Raw genomic sequence first — 12,182 nt, 5'->3', positions numbered from 1 at the left:
CATGCCAACTGCTATAGAAACAGAAGAGTGGATCCTTCTCTTATGTCTTATAAAAATAGATAAATTGGGCTTTAGAAAATTAAAACTTCTGTTCTTCAAAAGACACCATCAAGAAGTACAAAGACAACCTACACAATAATTAAAAAATTACAAATCATGTATTTGAAAAGAGACTTATATCTAGAACTACAGAATTCTTACAACTCAACAGTAAAAAGAAAAACAGCCCAAGTAAAAATGGGCAAAGGATGTAAATAGATATTTCTCAAAAAAAAAAAAGATGCCAACAGGCACATGAAAAAAATGCTCAATATCATTAGTCATTAGGGAAAAGCAAACGAAAACCACACTGAGATACCCCTTTGTACCACTCTGCAGGGCCAAAATAAAAAAGACAATAAGAAATGCTAGAATATAAATGTGAAAAAATTAGAACCCTCATACATTGCTGGTGGAATCATAAAATGATAAGCAATTTGTCAGTTTCTCAAAATGTTAGATGACTCAGCAATTCCAATCCTAGGTATACACACAAGAGAATTGAACACCTATGTCCACACAAAAACTTGTACACAAATATCCAGAGCAGCACTATTTATAATAGCCATGAAACAGAAACAACCCAAATACCCATCAACTGATAAATGGATAAATATGTGATATATCCATACAATGGAATATTTTTCAGCAGTAAAACACAAAGAAGTCCTAAAATATGCTACAACATGATGAATCTTAAAAATACTATGCTAAGCTGAAGGAAGCGAGACCCCAAAGGCCACATATAAGAGTTCATTTATATCAAATGTCCACAGTAGTCAAGTCCACAGAGGCAGAAAGTAGATTAGTGGTTGCCAGGGGCTGTGGGGGGGTCGGGAATTGGGAGTCACCACTAACAGGTGCAAAGGTTCTCTTTCAGGTGGTGAAAACGCTCTAAAATTAGATTGTGGTGATGGTTGCACCAATGGGAATATACTAAGAACCACTGAACTGCATACTTTAAAGCGGTAATTTTACAGGATGTGAATTGTTTTTCAGTAAAGCTGCTATAAAAAAATTTTAAACTCCTTGACAGCACTCCTTTATCAAAACAGTTTAGTGGAGCCTTCAAGTTTTTGTCGCTTATTTCCAGCTAAACTTTTGAATCCTCATCTCCCGCTATCCTCCTTGTAGCACCTTCTGCCTGTACGCTAAACACACAAGCCATTTTCATCCCATGCCTCTGCACACTCATGCTGCCAAGAATGTCATACGGTGTTCTCTCTCTATTGAACTCATGTATCTTTCAAGACCAAATACAATTTCCTTCAAGAAGTCACCCCTTACTCCTCCAGACAAAGTTGATCATGCCCTCCACACTGTAAGTACTGGTTGATTTATATGCATCTGCCCTTTTAATGGGCTTCCCAGGTGGCGCTAGTGGTAAAGAACCCACATGCCAATGCAGGGGTGTAAGAGATGGGGGTTCAACCCCTGGGTCAGGAAGATCCCCTGGAGAAGGGAAGGGCAACCCACTCTAGCGTTCTTGCCTAGAGAATTCCATGGACAGAGAAACCTGCCGAGTTACGGTCCACAGGGTCACAAAGAGATGAACGTGACTGAAGTGACTCACACATACACAACCTGCTAACAGACTGAACTTGAGTTTATTAGACAGTTTGATATTCAGTCCTAGAACCTGATGCTTAGTAAATGTTTACTGAACAAATGAATGATAAAACATTTCCTCACTACTGACTAGAAACACTGCTATTTTTTTCTCCAACTAGTTTAACTCGTAAAATCCATACAAATATAACTTTAGCGTTGACCTTTAGAGACCAGTAAAATGAAATAAAAAGACAAATTTGAGGCCAATCTTGAGACTTATGGAAAATTACTATAAAGTAACATTTCATGGGGGTTCATAGTTCAGATACTTATCATTGTTGAGTGAACACACTTACTGACGTCAACACTCTTTTATTCAACACATTAAATGTGTTGTTTAACTCTGGTAACCACAGCTGTGACTTAGTTAACGATCTCAATAAATCCTACTTAAATCAGAGACAGGAAAAAATTATGCAAATGAATTCTTATCTGTTTTTCTGCCCAAGGCATATTTGATAACAGATAAAACATACTCCAAATAGTCTCTACTTAATAGTCAAGAAGCCATTTGAGGTTTTATTTGGATCAAAATCAAAGAAGAGGAGAAGCCTGCTATGTTCACAAATGATTTTATTTCAGAAAGAAATTACACATTAAAAAGAAGACATAGTTAAGAGCTTACATTCATGTATGAAAGTGACTCTAAGAAAGTAAACAGTTATTAATATATAAAGCGCATGATTTAAAAAGACAGTAATAGATAATGACAGATGGGCTTGCCTTAGGTTCACCCACAAAATAGGATCTTTTGTCTAAAAACAAAGATATTGGTCTTTGAGACATCTCTTTAGACATGAGTTTGTACTTCCAGTGGACTTGAAAAATCAAACCAATCACACCAGGCTCCACATAGGCTGTATCACACCCATACTCATCAAGCAGGAAGGAGACCATCCATCAATTAAACCTTGCAGCTAGACAGGATGTCTTCCACTAATCTCTTGTAAACCCAGGCATCACCCTTAAGCCGCTGCCTCCTGATACCCACCACGTCAGGCTTTTGAAGCTGGCACACTTCTAGTTCAAACTGCATTGTCACCTTGCCAAAATCTGACTGTGTTTGACACTTCAGAGTATAGCTGTGAAAAACAAGGTAAGAAGCCAGTTAGCAGGAGGATCATGAATATTCTGTATAATACAAGAGATTTCTAAGCCTCTAGGAGGCCAGTGGGGACAATGAACTATGATTTCATATTAAGCAATGTAGTACTGCTTACAGTTTCCAGATGACCTAGCTATGCATTAGTGATGGAGTATGACTAGTGTTTCCCCAAAAGCTGAACCAGAATCTTTAAAAAAAAAAAAAAAAAAGAAAAGCTGAAAAGGCTTATATCAGAATTCTCCCTTGCTCCAAAGAAAAGTGCTTTATTCATAGCTATACAAGCCATTCATGCTTAAGAAATTTTTTGGCATCCTTTATGCAACTCTTTCAATGGTGTAACCTATAAGCGTTAGGCCATTTCCACAATGCTGACAACAAAAGAAAGCAGAGGGAATACGAAGAATATTTTATTTTGTGTACTTCATCAGAAACTTCTGTCTTTCATACAAATTAAGCTGAAGCCACCAACTGGCTAGTAAGAAACACGTTTTTGAGGTTTTTCTAATAGTGAAGCGAAAGTCGTTCAGTTGTGTCCCACTTTTTGCAACCTCACAGACTATACAGTCCATGGAATTCTCCAGGCCTGAATACTGGAGTGCGTAGCCTTTCCCTTCTCCAGGGGACCTTCCCAACCCAGGGATCAAACCCAGGTCTGCCACTTTGCAGGCAGATTCTTTTACCAGCTGAGCCACAAGGGAAGCCCTATTTTCTAATAGTAATAAGAGGTTATGATCATTACAACACTTTAGGGCAGAGTTATAAAATATATCGCTCTTTTTCTTACTTGCATCCTTTGGGGCTTGATCTATTAAAAATAAGCAGTTGATACAAGAAATGCCATAAGGTATACCCTGCAGTTAAGGTTCCTGATGGGAAGAGGAAGCACAGAGCGATGTAGTCACATCAAAGATAAAACGTGATTCTTCCTCATTGGGAAAAGACAGCAATGGAATGTAACAGAGATTAGTGACACCACACCACTGAAAAGTTCGTTATTCTGTTTTGTCACAAAGAAAGTAAAAACAGGTAAGATAAAAAGAAAAATAAGGGATCAAGGTAGACCTTTGGGTGGATCAGGAAGTTCAAGGAACAGATTATTGGTTAATAGCCAGTTAGTGACCTGACAGATTATATGCTAAAGGAAAAATAATTGAAAGCTTTCTCATACAGATGCAGTGAGAGGTTCTGCAACTGTGAATAAACCCCAAGCATGAAGAGCAACTCAGGGTTAGATGTGTTCTAATGACATCTGAAGAAGAAAGCCAGGGTTCACATAAGGAGTGCTTGCCAACACTTAGAGATAGTGAAAAGTAAAATTACTGTTGCAAAAGATTCTTTCTTAAAATCTTCTATTGACTGTTTGTTTAAATATTTTTGTTAATTTATTAGTGGCTCTTCTTTGTCCTTGTTCAGTCACTAAGTCAAGTCCAACTCTTTGCAACCTTGGACTACAGCACACCAGGCTTCCCTGTCCGTCACTATCTCCCGGAGTTTGCTAAAATTCATGTCCATTGAATCAGTGATGCTATCCAACCATCTCATCCTCTGTTGCCCCCTTCTCCTTTTGCCTTCAATCTTTCCCAGCATTGGGGACTTTTCCAATAGGTCAGTTCTTTGCATCTGGTAGCCGAAGTATTGGAGCCTCAGCATCAGTTCTTCCAATGAATATTCAGGGTTGATTTCCTATAGGATTGACTGGTTTGATCTCCTTGCAGCCCAAGGGACTCTCAAGAGTCTTCTCTAGCACCACAATTCGAATGCATCAATTCTTTGGCACCCAGCCTTCTTTATGGTCCAATCCTCACATCTGTACATGACTACTGGAAAAACCATAGCTCTGACTATACAGACCTCTGTTGGCAAAGTGATATCTCTGCTTTCTAATACATTGTCTAGGTTTATCATGGCTTTCCTTCCAAGGAGCAAGAGTCTTTTAATTTCATGGCTGCAGTCATGTCCGCAGTGATTCTAGAGCTCAAGAATAAAATCTGTCACTGTTTCCATTTTTTTCCCCCTTCTATTTGCCATGAAGTGATGGGACTGGATGCCATGATTTTAGTATTTTGAATGCTGAGTTTTAAGTCAGTTTTTTCATTCTTCTAGTTTATTCTTCTATTAGTGCTTTAATAATGAAATTTTAGAGAGACATAAGTGGAAATGCTTAGAAATATGAACATCTTAAGTAACCAGAAGAGTTCTGGCTGTCCAAACCATGAGATCATGACCCAGGAGGTTTTGATGGCAGTTCATTCAACAGTGGGAAAGAGATAAAGTGACATACTTTCTAAAGTACTGAAGACCAATCCTATCACATAGACATCATAAAGAGGAGTGTGTGTGTGTGTGTGTGTGTGTGTATCTCCTTGACTTGTTTGAGGTATCTCATAAATTTAGATTACAACTTAGAAATATTATTGTTAAGCAAAACATTAAAGAAAAATAGAAGATGCAAGAGAAAACTGGAAGAAATTCAGATTTTTCTATGTTGAAAAGTCTAACTTTGAACATGGTGACAATATGGTCACTTAAAAAACTTCTAAAGCCCATATAAATCAAAAGAAAATATATTATTAACACAGACTATCAAAAAAGCTTTTTTGGAAAAAACGAGATGGAAGAAATACATATTTTTAATAAGGGGAGAGGGGACTCAAAACTATATTTTCTCAGAGTTCAAAAGACATCAAGTAATAGATGCAAACATGCTTCTTACCCCTTCTGGACAAAGTCAACGTGCTTCTTTGGAAGAACAGACATTATTTCATTCAAGAGTTGATCTGGATTCACTAATCTGGTTGTAGTCACATTATAGTGAGGCTTAAAAAAGAAAAAGGAAGGGTGAGAAGTAAATCCTTACATCAACACAAAGACCATCCTATCTGATTTAGAGATCCCAAACTCCTCAGTATAGTACCATTTCAAGTGGAAGTATTTCAAGACAAACAGAATTTACAACCAACTCTCAGTAAGTTGGACTGAGATGGTACTGGGAGAACCTAAAGAAATCATGTTTATTAGTAATAACCTCCATATCATCATTTTTATACTTGCATCTTCCTCTCCTACCAGCTTTTTAAATAAGTAAATAAATATTAAATAATGTCTATCTCTCTGAGCTCTACCTATTTCCCCCTTCCTGCACTGTGATAAAGATTCCTGCAGTATAAACTGTGAGAAAACAAATGCCCTAGAAAATTTCACTTGTATATGGTTGGATGTGTTTCCTTAACTCTTTCTTGATTACTTTAGGAACTTTATAGAATCCCAGGAGTTGATTCTATGACAATTCTATGAAGGAATGAATATAACAGGTTTTTCTCATTCACTCACAGCATACTTCTCAGAAATAATCTCATTCCTAATTCCTAATTCCATCCATTCATTCAACAACTATTTATTGAAGGCTTACTAGGTGCCAGGCACTGTTTTAATAGGTCCCAGGGACAAGAATCCCTGCTTTCCTAGTACTACCTTTACTGTCAAACAAAATTATACCTTCTATGTCTTTAAGATTTAAGTTCTTTTCATAAATAACAAAATGCTGAGGTGGAAAAGAACCCACTACCTTACTTTTCAAATGAAGAACCTATGACCCAAAGAAGAAATACAAGTTTCTTAAGATGGGGTTTCCCAAAATGTGATAAAAAATCATAACTGGACTTATAACTCTAAGTGGTACATGTATACTTTTTTTTGGGTCACACTGCATAGCATGCAGGATCTTAGTTCCCTGACAAGAGTCCAAGGCTGTACCCAGCGCAGCAGAAGTATGGAGCCTGAACCACTAGACCACCAGGGAACTCCCCAGATAAATATTTTTATGTATTTGTTCCAATCTGATTTAGAAAAATATAATTAGCAAAACTAATAATATATGGTTTCCTTTTAAATAAATACAAGCTTTTAAAAAGTTAGTCATCTTGATTGTGGTGGTTTCACAAGTACATTATGTATGCCAAAGTATATGAATTTTACATTTTTAATATATGCAGATTATTGTATGCCATTTATATCTCTAAATCTATTTTAATTCTGCATCACATAATGCTCACTTTGGCAGCACATATACTAAAATGCATCATATAAAGTAAGTATCAGAAAAATAACAGTGTAGATTATACACTGATAGGCCGATATAAAGGTGAGTGTCAAATGACTGGCGTTCAGGAACCTCAGTTTCAGGTTATAAAAGGAACAAGTGGCACAGCTGGGACAAACTCCTCTGTCTCTTGGCTTCCAACTCAGGTCTTTTTTCACCAAATTAACTTGGTCTTTTCAAGATAATAACAAACTACACACTTTCAAATCACAATTCAAGTGATTCCCTTTGTAAAATAAAGAAGTGATCTTATTTTATCTATTTAAAATTCAGATTTGTAAAGACTGCTTCCTAAAAGAGGGCTTAACCACATAAGGTTTGCTATCTTTAAAAGCTAAGGTGTTCTTCGTACCATCTTTTACCTTTTTTTTTTTTTTGCCCTATCTCACAGCTTGTGGGATCTTAGTTCCCCAAGGGAGCAAACCTATGTTCCCTGCAGTGGGAGCACTGGACCACTAGGAAAATAGCTTTGTACCATCCTTTTAATTTTCTGTAAGTTTATAATTTTTAACAACCAGGTGGAAAAATGAGGTTAATCTCCTAAAGCAAGTCGTTCAGTTCTGAAAAACTTTAAACATTAGAAAGGGTTAAAGATCCAAAGTTATATAAAGTTTTAGAAGCTCGGCATGTGCTAATTAGAACTGTGGTTCTGCTACACTGGGGTTAAAATGCTCAACACTGACAAAGCATTTCATATAATGTAGCATTTCACACAGTCTTGTTTACATACCCCAATTCTGTGAAGCTGCCAGAGCAGACATTCCCTCCAGTTTTTATGAATAAAGACATTGAGAAAGTCAGAGATCAAATGACTTAGCCAAGCTACACTGTATGAAGCTGAGGCTGCAACCCAGGCTTCTCATTCCTATCTTGTCATTTTTCTCCTACATTCTGGAAGCACTGGGAAATGCCTAGAAAGCCAACTAATATCACAGCAGTTCCTACTGAAAAATGCATTCAAGTTCCAAACAGTTTACATAGGTGAATGAACATTTCAAGGATGTTATCCATTAGTATTTGATAACTGCTTAGCATCTCAATAATGTATATAATTGGACAAGTTTCCTTAATCTTCTTTATTTACTATTCTCATAGAAATGACATATGATCTTCATAATCCCAGTGTCAGGGTTTGAAATACCTCACAACTGTCTCCAACTAGAGAAATCTCAGGATAAAAGGATAAAATATGCCTAATAAACAGACATATGAAACATAACACTCCAGTGAATTATGTAAGTTCTACAAGGCAACAGACACTAATGGAGAAGTCCTATCTTCTCTCACTTTAAGACAGAACGTAAATGGGATCTCAGAACATTCTCCCCTGAGGCACCCAGCCTCCCTTCCGGGCCTGTTGCTATTCTCCTCACACACACCACACTCAAAGTTCAAATTAACTTCCCCTGCATTCAAATATTTTGTGAGGGCCTACAAACACACCCATGTGTCAGGGACTCTTCTGTGTACCAGAAAGAGGACAGCTCAGCACAAGCTCCCACCCTTAAGACTATTCCTCACATCACCCCATGCTTCCTCATCTCCACGTTGCCTCTGAGATTAGTCCCCCATCTGAACCTGAATATTTCAATTTCAGTTATTTGTCCCCACAAAAGACCAACTGTATCTAATTTACCTCTGCATTAAGCCCACTGCACAGTAACATGTATACTTTAGGTGCTCAAAAAATATGTACATATTAGCTAAACAGATGAATAAGTACATTAAAAATACTAATCAATGCACGCATTCAGTTTTTCTTTGGGGAAAAAAAAATAGTACAATTAGCAGTCAGCTTCTGAAATCCACCCTGAAGAACTCCAGCCCACCTACCTTTAGTCTTCTCGGCCCATCTCTGACAGAGCCTTTCCTCTTGCTCCGGGTAAGCACTGTGATAACCTTATCCAGCCCCTTCTCGAGGCTCCCAAACACTTTGGTTCCTTTTCTTTTTGGAGTTTCCTCCACATGTACTTGGTTGAGATTGAGTTCTACTGAGCGACACCTGAGGGGAAAAAAAAACCAAAAACCTCATGAGTAGGAGCCGGACGTCCACCTGTTGGCCCCTCACAGGGGTGCTTTTGTCCGGCCGGCCGGGTGCCACGTATGCCCAGGGCAGACCATCTTACTCTGCAGGCAGCATGAACGCCATCTCCCACCCGAGTGCAGTCATCACCTGTCCCCCGAGCCAAATGCCAAGATTATTTTTCCCCTACCTTTTTTATTTTTAATGTCAAATCTGTAGAAGAGTTGGGCAAAATACATAACAACCACTCACATATCCTTCTAGATTATTATATTAATATTTTGTCACATTTGCTTTCTTTATGTAAATATAATAAATATATTAAAAATAAGCCATCAAAGTAGCCCATCTGAGGCTATCACAACCGTTTATTCTAAAACACTTCAGAAAAAAAAAAAAATAAAATAAAAAATAAAACACTTCAGTACACATCATCAATGTATCAATATTTTCCTACACAACCACAATCTCATTATATCAAGAAAATGAGTAATAATGCCACGCGTGCCTGCTCCATCGTGTCTGACTCTTTGCCCTGTTAGAAGACATCTACACTCCACTAGCAGAAGTGTAGGGAAAGATGGGCCTCAGCACAGGAGGCCTGGCCCCAGCCTCCCAGCCGGCTGTATTTTTTATTTTATTTTATTTGTTTATTTTTGGCTGTGCTGGGGCCGCACTGTGACGCGGGCTTTTCTCTCGTTGTGGCGAGCAGGGCCCATTCTCCAGCGGCAGTGTGTGGCCTTCTCACTGAACGTGGCTTCCCCTCTCGGGGAGGCTTCTGCAGCTGCAGTTCCCAGGACCGACACAAGCTCAGTAGTTGGGGTTCCCAGGCTTGGCGGCCTTGCAGCCTGCGGGATCACCCCAGATCGGGGGTCAAACCGCGTCTCCTGCACTGGCAGGGGGTGCTCTCCCACTGAGTCGCCAAAGAGGCCCCTGCTCTATTTTAAGTCAAGGTGTCAGTCCTACTGCTGCCGAGTCTCACAGCTGCCCCGAGGAAGGCAGTGTCAACAGACGCAGTGATGACCACAGACGACGTTTACACAGACATTCCTGCAGTCCTCGACAGAAGTCACATGCTGCTTTACCTTAACTGGATTTATCATATGTGAAAAAAGGAAACCTGGCTACAGATACTAAAGAGCAAGAGTCTTAGAAACTGAACACTTACCGCCTCTCAGGGCTAATGACTCCTGCTGTCAACTTCTCTGTTCCTGTTGAATTTACCGGCATTTTAATTGGGGTTTCTTTCAGGAACTGGTTTCCAGCTATTAGAAAAACAACAAATACAAACCATATGTAGCTTACATGCTATGGTTTCAAAATTTTTATCGATAATGCATGTATCACCTCATTCACTGGCTCAGAAATATTGTAATCACTTGCCCAGTGATGTTAACACTCTAATTCTTTAAAGAAATGTTTCCATGTGATTTATAATAAAAACAAAATTATCTTGCTTTACAAGTGTGACTCTGCTTTTTTTCACTGTAAAACCATGCTTATGATTTTGTTATAAATATCACATAACAAATCTAAATAGAACATATAAATAATACTTCATGATTACTGATTCTCTTTTCTATAAATAAAAGTCAATCTGTATTTATACCTTTAATTGATATATTACTGAGAGGTGTTAACTCAATTCATAGCCCTCTCAACTCCTGTCAGGCAAAGAGAACAGTCCCCTGTGAAAGCTGACAAAAGTTATTACAGAGGTTGTAAGCTTTAGTTATTTTTATACTCCACATTGCAGAATTTGGGGTTTTATTCTAGCAGTGTATTTCCAACTGATATAGTTTGTGACAAATCTGCATTAACAATCTGGTTACTGCTAATTAGCTAACTTTTTGTTCATGATCTAAAAGTTGTATCCTGCTTAGAAATATAAGATACCATGGTTTTAAACAGAGACCAGGGGTTTTGTTTTATTTATGACTATATAGCATTACTCTCACTGGTTCCCCAAGAACAAGAAAATAAGATTAATCAGCAATACCTGTGAAAAGAGTTTTCATCTTTGTGTACTGAGGGTATCTACTAACATACATAGTTACCCTTCAACAAATTCTCATTAAATGGATTAGACAGGATTCAGAAAAATAAAACTAATTCTTAGGTCAAAAAATGACTCAGAGGGACTGCCCTGGTGAGCCAGTGGCTAAGACCCCATGCTTCCAGTGTGGGTGGCTCAGGTTCGACCCCTGGTCAGGGAGTTAGATCCCACATGCTGCAATGAGGACCCAGAGCAGCAAAATAATAATAAAAAATAAATATTAAGAAAATGACTCAGAGCAAAAGTAAAATGCAAAGTGCTAATGGAGGCTATCAATTGGGGCTTCAGCCACTGCTTTTCTTGACAGCCCTTATATTTAAAGAAAAATGGCCAAAAACAGCTTCTGACCAATGTAATCTCTCACAGGGACAAGATACGTAAATTAATGACACTTTAAGATTATAAGTTCCAAACTACCTATATTTTCAAAATTTTCAGAATTATATAAATCTTTTATTTAAAGTCAATAATAGAAGGGACTATTTTTTAAAAATAATTAAAAAAAAAAAGTCCTGAATGGGTTAAGATGAGTTAAAGGTCCATTCTAGTTCCCTGCCCAACCTCACGACTCACAAAGGACCTTATAGGTATGTTAAGAGAAATAAGAGAAAGAGATACGATGCAACAGCAGCAATTACTGAGGTCCTACTATGTGCAAATATTATCTCATTAACACTCATAAATAATCACAGGCTTCCACACATCACACCAAACCAGTCTCATGATTTTAGGGAAAGTGTTGCCTCAACTGGATAATGCTATCAACACAACTTCCAGCAAATACTCTCACCAAGTGTTTCATAATGTCTTTATACATAAGAAGTAGACTCTAGAACTGGCCATCAGTCAGTTAGCAAGCTGGAAACACAATGGCAGAATGTGGGCAGCCATGCACAAGGCAATGTTTCACAGTGTGGATTCATTAAGGTTTTAACGTAACACACGAGTAGGTCACAATTGCTGGAAAGAAAACTAATAACGTTTAGGTGTCAATTCTTTAAAGTGACAAAGGCTAGATCACAGTAAGTAAAATCCCTTCAGGCTCTCTCTAATTTATTCATTTCTTCATTCAACAGAAAAGGCCCCCATTATATGCCGGGCGGTAGGTTTCCCAGCTGGCACTAGTGGTAAAGAACCCGCCTGCCAATGCGGAGACATGAGAGACGCAGGCTCGATCCCTGGGTCGGGAAGATCCCCTGGAGGAGGCATGGCAACCCACTCCAGTGTTCTCGCCTGGAGCATCCCATGG

The 12,182-nt window shown here is 38.3% G+C and overlaps 1 protein-coding gene across 3 annotated transcripts in view; it reads right to left on the bottom strand.

Moving 5' to 3' along the window:
* Positions 1-2,206: 2,206 nt before the first annotated feature.
* MELK (maternal embryonic leucine zipper kinase) overlaps positions 2,207-12,182 on the bottom strand; it is a 70,159-nt gene continuing 60,183 nt past the window's right edge. For all 3 annotated transcript variants that reach the window (XM_065907992.1, XM_065907993.1, XM_065907994.1), the window contains 4 exons: positions 10,046-10,142; positions 8,688-8,856; positions 5,469-5,572; positions 2,207-2,732 (listed from right to left, as the gene is read on the bottom strand). In XM_065907992.1, coding sequence (XP_065764064.1) covers positions 2,555-2,732; positions 5,469-5,572; positions 8,688-8,856; positions 10,046-10,142 — 548 coding nt within the window. In that variant the 3' untranslated portion in view covers positions 2,207-2,554. The remainder of the gene's footprint in view (positions 2,733-5,468; positions 5,573-8,687; positions 8,857-10,045; positions 10,143-12,182) is intronic.

This window comes from Muntiacus reevesi, chromosome 17, assembly GCF_963930625.1.
Source record: "Muntiacus reevesi chromosome 17, mMunRee1.1, whole genome shotgun sequence".
Lineage (NCBI taxonomy): Eukaryota > Metazoa > Chordata > Mammalia > Artiodactyla > Cervidae > Muntiacus > Muntiacus reevesi.
This window is presented reverse-complemented; position numbering and strand designations above follow the sequence as displayed.